Source organism: Zophobas morio, unplaced genomic scaffold (assembly GCF_036711695.1).
Source record: "Zophobas morio isolate AGI-343-1 ecotype UQ-CSIRO unplaced genomic scaffold, CSIRO_AGI_Zmor_V1 ptg000701l, whole genome shotgun sequence".
NCBI lineage: Eukaryota > Metazoa > Arthropoda > Insecta > Coleoptera > Tenebrionidae > Zophobas > Zophobas morio.
Window position 1 is genome coordinate 142,929 of NW_026972804.1, and position 14,854 is coordinate 157,782.

The window sequence follows — 14,854 nt, forward strand, 5'->3', positions numbered from 1 at the left end:
AATCACGGCTGAGATTTTCACCAAGCTATTCTCCTTCTAAAGACACGTATACTTTTTTTTTAAAACAACTATATAAACTTTATGAGGGCAATACAAGGTTATAAAATGTGTTGAAATTAAGGGAGACTTAAAGTATTTTATTAAAAAAAGGTATACAACCAACAATGATTTATGAAGCAACCTAGGTAGTTTAGATTATTTAATGATATTAAACTTTAAAGAATACACAAGAACGGCATTTGTTAAGGTAGTTATCTCTCTGTGTCTCTTTATTTTTTTTTTTATTACGCGTTCCGATCAACGGTTAAATTTATTATCACAACCCATAACGGGCTGTAGGTATCAATTTACATCTGCAAGGCAATGGACAGATAAAAGATTTGGTTTATTCACTTTTAACCAAATTAAAAACCATACCAAATTTGTATTAGAGTTGGCTACAAACTGGAGCATAACGGGTAAGGATATAGTCTTGGGTCAAAAGACCTTAATGAAGCTGTTATTATAGAGGTTTTCTATATTAAGGCTTTCTAAACTGGGCTATCGATTTGAACCGAGGAAAATAGTTGGGTTCCAATATGACTTTGTTTTCTTCGTGAGTTTTCCAGCTGGTAGAGCTATTATAAAGGAAAAAGATCACATAAATTTTTTTATTGGATGCGCTGATAATAGCTCTGTTACCTTTACTCATCAATTCGTGTAAGCTAGGCTAATACTTAGAGGGCATCATAGAAATTTTATTAAAAGTATTTATAAGTGATAAGACGGCTGTTGGCATTCATTGGCAAATTTTGTTATAAACGTAAATGATTAGTTTAATAATAATAAAAAGATACTGAGAAAAGGATGTAACCCCCTTCGCAAACAAGGGAGTACTTAAAAAGAAAGTAGGTTACGGCGGTCTCATGTTTTTTGGAGCTGACAACTAATGTCTTTAACTGCTTTAGAGAACCCTCTTTGGATATTTCGTGGCCTTAAACGTTAGAAACTCGAAGCTGTTATTTTTAAGCGCATTGTAGAGGGTAAATATCATTCCAAGAGCATTTTCCAGAGATCCTACTTCTTAAAGAGGGTTTTAATTAGCATCTCTGCCTTTATTAAAGGGCAGCAGTTTTTTAAAAGAGATAAAATATTGGAACTTTAATAATTTTGAGAAAGAAGCTACACTTCCATCACTTTTTATGCTCTATTTTTCATGATTGTCAAAGAGGCATTTCCACACATCTGGGCACCAAAGTATGGGAAAAGTTATTTAGGGTGACCCAAATTAAAATATAGTTGTTATCAAGGATACTTTTATGGAACAGGTAGTTATGTAAGGTACCTAATTAAAATATATATATAATTATCAAGTTATGTGCATAAAATTTTTGAAGAACGGGTCATATATAACATTATTTGTCAGCACTGTAAGTTTGTGTCTGATAGATGAAATAGATGCATTTGGTCACTTGTGTTTCTGCTAGAACTATAATAAAAAGTTAGTTCCTAAAAGGGTGAAATTTTAAATTATGGACTTATGAAGGTTACTTTTTAAGGAAAAGTTAATAATGTAAGGCAAGTAGGTAAAATTTTTATATTAGTTACTCTAAAAAGTAAGTATTAATAATTTTTATAAATTTTTAAAAATAGTAATAAATATAGGTTTATATACCACAGGAATTGTTAACTATCTTATTTGATCTTTAGGTTGCTTTATGAACTTTTCATATCTAAACTCTCTTAATTACAGTTGGCTAAAGCAGTTTACATTTTTAGCAAAAATACTAACACATTTTTATCGTAGTTTCATCTCGTTTCAGTTAGTAGAAGTACTGCTCTTTGAAGTTTATCAATTCCATTCGTTTCACCATAATAAATACCACGAGCGTGCAGAATATTCAACTAAACTTTTAGTAATGCTATTAATAACAGTATTGCCATGCCATCTCTTGCAAAACTATAGTAAACCAAAAAAAAGGTAATTAACGCATCTAAAGTATTAGGTAAAATATGTAGTAATAAAGTGTTCAAAGTATAGTATTTTTTATTAGGTATCCCATACGTAACATCCTACCAATTTTTTCTTTAAAAGTAGTTCACAGTTACTACATGATACTTCATTCTATATATGTTCCGTTAACACTCTTACGTGGTTCTGCATTTCTACAGATTGTTCATAGTAGCTTTGCCGGTAGCAATTTCGATCATTTTTTTGGTCAAGAGGTGAGGAGAATTTCCATCAACTATAACAGTAACTCGGCTACTCAATAATGTGAATGACTTTCTTGTAAGGTTGGATTTATTTGATATTACATTCATTGTTTACTCCATTTAATGTTACTTTTTTTCTAAAATTTTAAAAGTTCCCTGTTTTTTTCTGTTGCTTTAGCCTCATTATAAGGATTACTAGCTTGAAATGACTGAAACAGAAATCGCAAAGTCCATAAAACAGTATATTTTCTTCCATCAGTTAATGCATTTTTCTTCGCTCAAAACATTTAAAAGTCCCCTCAAATCACTGCAGTCCTATTCAACTATTAGCCTTTTTCACTCATCTTTATCAAATTTATCGATTTTACAAATACTCTGATTCATAATGAATGCTACTATTATAACACTGCAGAAACCTCTCATGGTTATGTCTTTGCATCGTTATTTAAAATTAAATATCTTGCTTTAATTAGTTTTTCAAAATCTCTGCTTTCTAAAATCATTAGGGCCTATATCCATGGCCATGCGAGAGCGGTAAGACAATCTATTGCACTCTGAGACAATTAAATATTGTAATGTAAAATTGTTCCTAATCTCATTTTCAAACAGGCTTCGGCATTTTTAAAGTAGTGAAATATTTACTGTACCTAGCCTTTAAATTAGTTAACATTGTTTATTAGAAATGTTTCAACACTGCGTTAAATTCTTTAATTTTTTTCTCAAGTCATTGCCGTCTTATAGGCTGTCATTTATAAAAACCAATTTTAATAAATTCTTCTACCTCGACAACGTACGTATTCCAAAAAGGGTGTAGCCTTCAACTTCTCAAGCTTTAGAAGCTTTAGTTACAAATAGATTTTTCAAATGATTTCTATTTGAACGCGTAAATTCACCAATTCAAGTCTTCTATAACCTGTTTAAATCAAAGCTTAAATTATTAAACTGAACTTAAACGTCAGTTACTTTAAGCACTTCCTTTCAAATCATTAATTCCCCTCAAGGGCAGTTAATTCAATTTTTTCTTTTGTAATTTATAAACTATTCCCGAGAAATTAAATTATTTGCTTTGTCAGATAAACCCCTCAACCTCAATATTACAAAAGCTCTTTAAGCCAAATTTCTTTAGCATTACTAATATATACCTCATATTCTTCATTCCAAATGGAATCTTTAATTTTTTTCGGTACTTCGTAACTTACGACCTCACATTTAGTAAGGTTACTTATAAAAGAACCTTAAAATATACACTGCGGATTATATCATATCGATAGAGGCCCAAATACCCTTATCAGTGTACCATAATATACCATTTTATTAAACAATTTTGTTACTAACTCTCACCATATAATTTACGGGGGACTATAAATTCAAATCCTATAATTTAAATTTTCCAAAAACTAATATACTATCACCGATTTCGTCATTTTAAAATTTATAGTTTACAAAGGACACTCGAATAATACTATTTCAAAGAAGAGGATTATTTGTAATACAAAACCTAATGAGGTATCATTGTGTCGATTAATGCCTCTATCAACACTATGAACTGACTTTAATTATAATTGATAAGACTTTACTGCATCAGATAGGAAAATAATTCGAGTGTGTAAAAAAATTAAATTGTATTAAAGTAAATTTTTTTAACTAAGCTTTGGTGGTCAATAGCTTCTCACAGACGTTGAAATGTTTTCTTTAAGTTCATCAGTGAATTTTAAAAGATTGACAAAGTTTAAAAGGTTTTAATCTTAGTCAAATTTATTATATACATAAAGGGAATAAAGAAAAAAAACCATGTAGTTAAATGTTGATAGAAATTTACGTATGACTAAAACTTTTTCGTTTCTTCAGTTAAAGATTTTTCAGAAGTCTGTAGTTATTTTGCTTAAAGTATATCATTGATGAGTTTCAAATAATTTAAATAATGAACAGTATCTCTTAAAGTTGGATACTTTTTACCGTAGTCAGAAATACTCGTTGAAAAATGAGCTTTTATATTTAGGTGGCTAACAATTATTGCGTCCAAAAAACTTAAATAATTAGTGACTAAAAGTCGTTGTCGAACGGCGTATTTTATGACTTTATAGCCTATTTGTTTTATTTAAATATATCTTTATACTATAAGGAGTCGCTATTCAATATAATTCTTATCCTACGGGGGCTTAATAATAGTGTAATTTTAGAATAATAGCTTAAGTTAGAATTTGCTGAGAATGGATAATATGACTCAAAGGAAGGCACAATCTTTTCGGACCTTTTAACTTTCAAAAATATTTGACCAAGTTACTATAACTGAACTAAAGAATGTTTATATGTACATCTAACTAAAAAGGTTCCATATGCAACTAGGAAATAACAAATGATATAATACGGCAAATTTCAATTTAGTGTTTCACTCAAAATTAACAAAAAAAATAGGTTAAATAATTGGTGATAATAAAAAAAGGATAAACTTCGGAGACTAACAGAAATATTACCACTACACGAGAATTAATTAAAAATATAAGAACTGCATGTATGGTGCTTCTATTTAACCAGGTTGAAAACTAGTGAAGAGGATCTTGCGTAATTGTTCTAAAACTAAAATAAAATTTCTGGCTAGTGACTAAAATTGTATAGACTGACGAAAAAAAGTTGGTGCCAAATAAAAAAAGTAATAAATTTATGACGAGAAATTCAAATATTTCTTTAACACATTGAGGGGCGTCACACCTTGGTAAACACATATGAACCTACAACTCGCTAGTAGGCTGGAGGTGACTAAGATAACATTATATAACTGGAAGTAAAAAGGTCAATGGAAACTACGACAATTCCAATCGCTGCTTTAAAAATTTAATATACATTAGTTATACTCATAATTTTTTAAAACTAAGTAAAAAAAATTACGCTTTGATAAAGCTTAAAAAGTTAGTTATTAACAACAAAAATATTATTTTAAAAACGAACCCCGTACAGTTTATTTTAAAAACGCTATATACAGTACCACTATTCAAGCACTATAATGCAAGTTAACAGCATTATTGTGGCAATAGTTATTAAAGTCCTCGGACAGATAGCCGAAGACTGTTTAGCTTTAGCATCAAGATTCGGAAAAACCTTAGATGACGTAATGTCAGTATTCATGTTCAAGAGCACAGTATTTTGAACGCTATTTTTTGAGGAAGTGGAAGTTTTATCGATTTTTGATGACTCCATAGAAGCTCCAACTCCTGGATGTACTGTGGCGCTACCACTACTTGTTGCAGGCTCCTTAGTAGTAAACTCAATCTCTGGTGAAATCTTAGGCATTACATTATCACCCGGGGTCGTAGCTCTGTTACTGCTTTTCTCTGTAGAGGAAGTAGTCCCAACACTACCCGCTACAGGCGGTTCAACTTTAACTATAATTTTCGCTGTAACCTCGCGCTTTACAGGCGGTATAACTCTAACCTCAACTTTTGCTCTCCCCGGAGAGATTACATTAACATTGGTTTTTTTATCAAAATTAAAAAATTCTCCATAACTGTGTTTACGAATAATAATAGATTACTAATAAGCTAAATAGTTAATTACATAAAATAACTATATCCACGAAAATGATTTACATTAATATATCATATCAATAAAAAAAAAAAAATTCCAAGTTCATTAACTGAACTAGAAAAAATTAATAAGGACGGCAATAAACCTTAATGCATTCCCAAATATATGTCCATCCTTATAAAGTTTACTATTAGCTAAAACAAGTTTTAATAAAGTAATGATAAAAAATATATATAAAGTACATTTCAAACAAGGTATTTTTTTCCAAATTTTCTTAAGATCATCCTTCTTACTAGAAGAAAACTCCAAGAGGTTCTCTGGAAGATGATAAGGACTCATAACATAAGTCGATGTATCATGCTATATTTAAGTTCAATTGGGGCCTTTTTAAATATATATATAAATTTACAGTTAATCCAAGACTATGACCTATTTCATGTGCCAATATCAACGTTTGAGAATAGAAAGGTTTGGATTCTTCATTCTTAAAGTTTACAAATAAGACGTTCTGATAAACTAATTCTCCGTTATCTATGGTATGTTCATGGGAACATATAGCCCCTAAAACGGATCTCCCCCTGCAACCCTGAAGTTCAAGTAATGTAAACAAGATGGCAAGGTCATACTGAGAATAGTTTTCAGTGCCAAATTTTCTTAAGATCTAAAAATAAACCAATTCGTCACGTAACCAAATAAACAGTAAAATTAACGTTATTAACCTGGGCCCCGCTTAAAGTAGGAATGGTTGCCGGATTGACGGGCCCAGGGGACATGTATATTTCATAATCTGAAAATTAACTTAAAAACTTCAAAAGCCACTGCAAATGTATGCTACTTACCACCGGTAAATGTTAATATTTCCCTAGGGTCATTAAATACGTTTTGTTTAGCATAAAAACTACTAACAGCTCGTAAAAGCCTATCCATTTTTGCTACGGTTCCTAGTTCATTTGTGTTAGTCTTATTAAAATAACTCACTGATAAATATTCCTCAAGTTACGCACTGTCGATATTATCTCCATTAGCAGAAAAGACCGTGTGATCCGCGACTAGATGAAAATTAAAAAAATATTGTTTTTCTGGCAATACTTGAGGGCTATGCTTAGACTAAAATAGAATAATATTTATAAGGAGATGTGCAATTATAACACAAATTCGAAAAATTCCGTTTCTAATATAGTAGTGTGGCTTCAAAATATTACAATAAAAGGTTATATTACATACAATACTAAATTTACGTTATTATTTCCTTTATAGACAATATGAGTATAATGTCCACTATCTTCTGAAGATTTCTCACAACTTTCAATAACATACATCTCATTTTCTATGAATACAAAGGCCTGAAAAGTAGTAATTAATAAAGATTCAAATAAACTTAAACAAACGGGATTATATTAACCTCAAAAGTCCCGTTAATAACGTGGCCGTAAAAAAAGGATGTCCTATCTACACATTATATTAGTAAAGATATATTGTATGGATATTATAAGTGTATACCTTCTGCAAACCCCACATAAGACTTTAGCATATAATTAATTGTATATGTTTTTTTATCCTCCCGTAAAGTGAGAGTCAAATTTTTAACAATTTGCTTTATTGTAAAAGCCACTAAAAACAATTAAACAGAACTATACTACTAATTAAAAAATTTTACCTGGAATAGAAGGAAATAAAAGAGTCTCATATTGTAAAGTTTCGATATCCTGGTTAGAGTTAAATGAGTTTACAAATTCTGTGTAATCTCTTTTGAAGTAAGTATATTCATTACGCGATGAACAAGGAGCTGTGTATAAATCTTTAATAAAAGATAAAATTAAAAGCAGAAATTCTAAATAAAAAGTAGTAGCATAAATGTTCGCCATAATTTTATATAAAGGCAACTCACACACATTCTTTATAGATTCTCGTGGTACCCTTTAAAAAACAAAAAAAAAATTAATTGGTTCACATCACATTTTTAGAAATTTTTTTTCTGGTATTTTACATGCTTAAATCACACGCATTTTATTCCTTGAATTCCAAGCATGGAGATAGAATTATTGTTTTTTTTCACGTGTTAGAGCTCGACACAAGAAATAAATTATTTCCTTCCCCATTAGCATGGTGGTAGAGAATGATATGAGCACGTGGAATGAATCGTTTGTTTGGAATCCAGGAACATCTTAATTTTACGTTAGTAAATATGGGCAAGTTTTATAAAATTTATAATAGTAGATAGCTGACTATTTACTATTAAAAATTATAATAATAATAATAATAATAATAATAATAATAATAATAATAATAATAATAATAATAATAATAATAATAATAATAATAAAGGACTTTTATGCCTCGAGCTATGATAGGATAGCAAAATAATTAGGGTAGTTATAATTTCTACTAATTAAAATCGGTTTTATAGCTCAAGACTTTGAGGGCAGGTTTATAAATAAAGTTTTTGGATACCTAGTTGGTAGAAACTAGGTTTTTAGTGCTCTAGGATAAAGTTTATATAAATAGGACACTTTTATTAATTTTTTATAAAATGCAGGAAAAAGTTACCAGTTTTATTTAAAATTCCTGGTTCAGTAATGATTCTGTACTAATATAATAATTTAAGATATATATTAAATAAATTTAGTTTAATTATTTTTCGTAGATAAATCCTTTTTCTTTTCTTCTCTTAGCTTTCAAATATATAAGAGGAATTTTTTAACGCCTTAAAAACTCCAATAAGGGATTTTTATTTTTGTCAAAACAAACAACTTATGCAATAGGTTAATATAATATATTACTTTCGTTATATATTTACTTCAAATTTACGTTTTATTAAACTTCCTAAAAACTGCTTTTTTTTTTTAATTTTTATGTAAATCACTATTAAAAAATATATTAACATGTTTTTTTTACTTTTATTTTTAATTACTTCACATACTCTTAGCTTCAGAATTTCAAATAAAAAGAATTTTTGTAAATCTAACGAATTTAAAGTAACCTTTACTAGGTTTCTAATAATAGTATTTAATGCTATTTTAATCAAAGTTCTATGAAGGAAATTAAGCTAGTGTTGATTTTACGGACCTTAAGTCCCTAAAACTAGTATATTATATTAAAAGTCATATAATATAGTAGATTGTATAGTATAAAATGTAAGATATTATTATATAGAGATGAAGACGTAAATACGGTAATAATTAACTAGGCTAGTGCAAACTACTATTGAAACAAAAGAACGACGGACGCGAACCATTTTACACATTTGCCGTTATGCCCTCAAGGGTAACGCTCTGGTGGATGCGCTTGTAATAAAACGTTAAGGAAAGGAACTTTCTTGTTAAGTTTTTAATTAATTTTATTAAGAGAGAATTTATCCTTAACCATAACAAAAAATAAATACAAAAGGACAAGTATTAGTTTATCAAAATTGCAACTGAATGTAGAAAAATTTACTGAAAAGTAGTAATTACAATGTTACATTATGGAAAGGGTCTGTTTTATTAAAAAAAAAAGCAAAAGTTTTACAATGTAAACAATGTTATGTCCATTTGTCTATCATCCCTAATTGAATTATAATTTTTTTCTTTTTATTTATCTAGCAGGGACATTAGTAACATTTTTTACTTATAGAAAGTGCAAAGTAAGCAAATCAATATGTAATTTGTTCACCATTAGAGTAAAAAAAAAAAATCGATGTTACGCGTGCACTTCCGCATTAACCCAATACAAAATTTTAAATATTGGGTTAGCGTAAAATTTATGTAACTAAGTATATGATTTGTTACTACTATAGAGTGAGGGCTTAGGGTTAGCGTGAGTATATAAAGGCCACATGAAGGACACTGGTCTATTTTTTCCTTTCTCTCTTCTAGATCTAGGTCACTCATTGTGTGCAGATTGGACTTTTCCTACAAGGATACTTTAGTAAACAAGAGGTAATTTTCTTAGTGTAATGTAACATTTATTTTTTTTAAAAAAGTTACTTGTTATAATATAGTGTTAACGAGGTTTATTACCTTAAAGTGCGAACATCCTTAGAAAAATTTTCTCTAACTTTATTATGTAACTGGATTAAACTTGCTACTCTTTCAAAAAATTGTACACCAACAATAATTTTATGTCTTAACTGTTAGTTGACCATTAAGCTTAAATATCATAAATATTCATGGCAGAAGTATGCACTGACAAAATAATTAGATTAAGTATACATCGCATTAAAATCTGAAGAGGTTAGGTATAGCATGGTTTATTAGAATTTAGGAGGTTAAATACGCGGTCATCAAAGACCGAAAAAGAGAGTTGGGTCAGTGGGGACCCACGACCTTGAGTTATGCACGTCAATGCTCTTAACTACTCAGTCAGGACGACTCCCGAAATGATGTTTGTAGGTATTTAACCTGTTAGAGGCCCCATAACCTAAGCTCCCCAAGTACTAACACAGCAAAAATAAGGCACACTGGATTCACGTAAACAGTTTGGTAGGGTATTGACTTTTTAAAGGGGCTCGAGTGCTTAATTTACTGTTCTCAAATTATCCGAAGACCTGAGCAAAATAACTTTTTATTAAGATGAACTAGCATTTTTTAAAAGTAAATAGGCACTACATTTTATCCTAGCTTGTGGGGCTTTAAACCTGAGCTAAAAATCTAAGGTGTTGTCCATGATCTTTAAACTAAGGACAGTGCAACTGTGGTCGAATGGTAGGAGATCATAAAAGGAACTTTCTACTTTAGTGGAACAAGGTAGTCAGTTTCATAGTTATTCAGTTTTATGTCTTTGGTATACATCAGGGTAATAATGATGGGTTAGATACCATAAAGTTAATAACATTAACACCAAGAAATTGATCTGATTCAGTGTGAAAAACGTTGCGTACTCTAGCTAATTAGCCCAACTCTATGCTACCAACTAAACTATTGTGCTAGCTAAAGAAAGTCTTAAAGTTTATTGTAAGGTAATATGAACTTTAGTAACTATTGGTTCTAGTTTTATAGTAGAGCTGATGTATCTGAGATTAGTATTTGTACTGGTAGTATCAAACTTAGTTCAGATTTAAACCTAGGGATCGCCTCTTTACTCAAGAAATTATTTGAATAACACAACGAATTTTCTAGTGGTTAAGTAAACTAAGAAATTAGAATTTAAAAGCAATTTTGCAATTATCTAACCAGCGCACTAGATTTGATACCTTAACTAAAAAGGTCGACTTGAGATAACTTTTATATAAATGGCAAGACTATGGCTAGCTTAGCCCAAATGGTTACAGTTGATAAGTATAACATCAATAGTTTGATGAAAAATTAATTCTATGACTAAAGGGATAGTATGCATGGTCAACTCTGGCGATGTACTAGAAAGCATGTTTTTCAAGAAAATAAACCTCGTTTTAGACTAATGGAGTGGAGCATCATAAAACCCTTTGAGGTTAAGTTTTAGTCATGCAACTTGACTTCTCTTCTTGGGTGTTGATATAGTTTTTATAATTTAGAGGCGTACAGTAATTGTTTGTAAAGATATTAAAGATGTTTAAGGGTAAATTTTAATAATTCTTTATTGCTATAATTTTCTATATAAATTTAAATCGGAGATCCTTCACGGGAACTTCCTTCCCTCATATTAAGTAAAGATTTCATATCAGCGCTTAGGCCTTTATAAAAGGAAGTGAAACTGTTAAATGAAATAAATTAAAACTTTATTAATGATATATAATTTCTTTTTAGTCTCCAAATTAACTTTAGTAAGATATACCAGTGCATAACATACGGACATTTCCTAATATAGCACTCTTATGACAAATATGCAACGCCATTCACTTTATTTATAAAAAATTTAGTTTATAAAAAAGTGCAAAGTTTCAATAAATTGTTTTTTAAAATAATTAAAATGTATATTTAACTTTTATCTTAATATCCACAGTTATATTAACATTAAAAACTAATATACTTTTCTTTTAAAATTTCGTTGGCCATAAATTGGTTGTCTATAAAATCGAGCGAATCGTAAATACCGTACCTTAGTCAAAAAACCTTGATAACATTAAGTACCTGCTAATGTGTTATCATAAAATATTTCATCTTCAATATTTAAAGTTCTGTAATCTTCAATATTTTCCATATAATTAGCTTTATGAGGAGCAATCATCTCGTCAAGTTTTTTCTGAATATGAAAAAAGCCTTCTATAAAGATTTAAAAAAAAAATACATTATTATCAATAGTTTTACAAACTTCTATTAATGAGTAACATGTCTCGTTGAAGTTTTTGTAAGGACTGAGTTCTTTAAGCTTATTGCTTTCATAAAATGAAATCATTAAATGTGGTTATACATCTTTTGTGTTAAGCTACAACGATAACTTGTTCTATATAAGCAATTTAAGCATATCTCGGGTTAAAATATTATAACCACCATAAAAAAATAAAGAGCACTTCTCCTGAAAACATTTTTTTACTAAACATACAATCATTTTGACTTAAACTATGCAGTTTATCAACCACTAAGACTTACTCCTTTAACTTTTTAAGAAAGCTTTGTGAATAATTTTAGTTAGTTCCTGAGACATGCTTAAATAACTTTGCTTATAAATAGGTCACCAGCCACGTGATTAGAGTGTGTATCCGCATTAATCTCATAGGCGTGGCGAGCTTCCCCATTCTCCCAGACGGTTTTAAATTTTTCGAAGGGGAATATGCTTGTCTTAAAATAAATAGATTTATTTAGTCAGCATTTTTACAATTTTTTAATATAAGAAGTTAGTTTATATAATTTATATATATACATGGGTAAAGAAATTGTTAAAGATAAGAGTACCGCGTTAAAAATTTGTGCGACTTCCTCTTGTTCACAATATTTATTATAAATATCCCACCAGCGCTGTACGAACGTTGTAAGGCTTGAGTCCATATCACTTCTCGGTAAAACTGTCCGACCTGTTTCATCACGAGCCCAAAGCCAGGGCTTCGAAGGGCCTAATAATTATAAAATTTTAATGTAGTACATAAGGCTAATGTAAAACTACCTTATAAGTAAATGATTTATGTGTTAAAATTATTACTTGCTTATGACTGACTAATAGCAATATTTAATTAAAAAATAAAGTGGTTTGAGATTTATTAATTATTACAATTTATAACACCTCCTGTTATGTATATTTTCAACCGTTTAATTTTGAAATCTTTTTTTTTTATTGTAAAATTGATTTCTTTAATTTATATAGCTTTAGTATTTAAAATTTGTTGATTAAATGCCATTAGTAATTTATCTAAAAGGAAACAAAGGGTTCTATAATAATAAAATTTACCAATAAAATGGATAACTTTTATTTGATGACCATAATATTTATAGGCAGGAAGATAAGAATACCCCGTGCTTATGTTGAAGTTGTAGGTAAAGGGCTAATAGTTTTTGAAAGATTTTAATTGATAGGGGCTGGCTTCCTGAATTATATATCTGTAATAAATTTTAATACCAGATGCTTTTTAATATCTGCAGTAGCCCAGTCATTGAAAAACATATTTAGTAATCCTTGATCACCACCATCGAAACTAAATATGGTCAAAAAACACCTTAGTAAATAAGTAATCAATTTAATATTAACCTTCTATTCATTTTCGCAAATGTAATTAGTTGTGATAATTGTTTCTTGGAAGGAAGGAAAACAAAAACCCCAGAGTTGAAACAATCTTTTTAGTTGATTATTATTAATAAACTCATTAATAAATATTAATTAAGAGTGAAATTAAAGTTTTTTAACTTGTAAAAAAGCAACTCCTTTACAATATACTTTATCTATTTGGGTGGGTATTCTGATATTTATCGTAGAAATAGGTATATTAATGGCGTTTTCATATTATATATTGGTTAAACTTCTATTTTAGTCATTGATAAATATACTTCTAGTGTTACTGCAACAGCCGTTACTATACATCCTAATCACAACTTTAAAATGTTTCCACATGGAATTGGTAAAATTTTATAATTTATAACTTATTTTTTAATATTTAGAAGTTAATTTGCAAAAATTTACGAGATCTTGTATTAAAAACTTATAATAATACCTGGCCATCCCACGTCTGGAGCCGCACTTAATTCTTCCCTTTGAAATATATCGTCAACATTTGAAATTACCAGGGTATCAGCATCCATAAAGCAACATTTTCGAAATTGTGTTAATCCCCAAGCGAGTATTTTTGTTAAAGTAACACCCAATTCAGGACGTTGTAGTATAGCTAAAAATATTTACGGTACCATATCATAAATTGTGATATTATAATAATTTAATTTAAATAATAGTTAAGAATTTTAATCTTTTTTACAAATATTTTAAGTACCCAAATTAGCTGCGTCGTTACTATTTAATTCATTTACCGTAAATACAAAGTCGAACACTGTTCGCAGTCGTTCACTAATTGTATAAAATGTTAGAATTAATAAAATTGAAAAACTGCATATAATAAATAAAGCTAACACGACAGCCCGAGAAATTTTGTCAGTAACAATTACTGACAGCATTCTGCTTGTTTTTACTTCCTTTAAAGAAAGAGCGAGTATTAAGGCTCCTACACCATACTGATTATTCGTTACCAGTGTCACAAAAGATTCGTCTGTAACTGTATTGTAAATTAGTTAAGATTAAATCAGTAATGGACTTCTTATATAAGTCATGTGAAATAAAAAAGCGCATTTGCATGAACCTTTAAGACATGAGTCCATTGCTAACTATGCTAACTATAATGCACTAATTAGAAGTAGAATTATAATAACAGATTTGTTTTTAATTATGAAATAACCTAATGTAGGTTTTACTTACTAATAAACTAAATAATTAATTTGTTACTGAGAGGACAGCCGACTCCTAGCCCAAAATCAGGGATCCAAGCTTTTCACCAATTATGTAAAAACTTTAACATATTTGGAAAGGAGTGAATTCATAAAATATTTATATAGAAATCCATATCCGTCCAACGAAATTTACTATTAAATTGTATTTAATTAAAATAGATTCAACTATTCTATCCTAACCAAAAATGAAAAGATTTATTTAGTAGGTTGCAAACACTGAAGCAGCGAGATTGCCTATAGGATTTCCGTATAATTGTGGTATTAATAGTCATAATATTAAGAAAAAGGGACTTTTCAGGTCGCCCTAGGGTAGGGTTTGT

The 14,854-nt window shown here is 29.4% G+C and overlaps 1 protein-coding gene across 1 annotated transcript; it reads right to left on the reverse strand.

The window, feature by feature from the left end:
* Positions 1-5,162: 5,162 nt before the first annotated feature.
* Positions 5,163-14,302, reverse strand: LOC135121786 (uncharacterized; the record flags this gene model as incomplete). Its single annotated transcript, XM_064046066.1, has 14 exons — positions 5,163-5,695; positions 5,861-5,909; positions 5,958-6,075; positions 6,125-6,376; positions 6,435-6,502; positions 6,555-6,656; positions 6,720-6,822; positions 12,504-12,661; positions 12,994-13,087; positions 13,162-13,237; positions 13,291-13,375; positions 13,751-13,921; positions 14,024-14,097; positions 14,161-14,302. Coding segments are annotated over 14 exons (2,009 nt in total), but the record flags the coding sequence as incomplete, so codon positions are not given.
* Between the last annotated feature and the right edge of the window lie 552 nt (positions 14,303-14,854).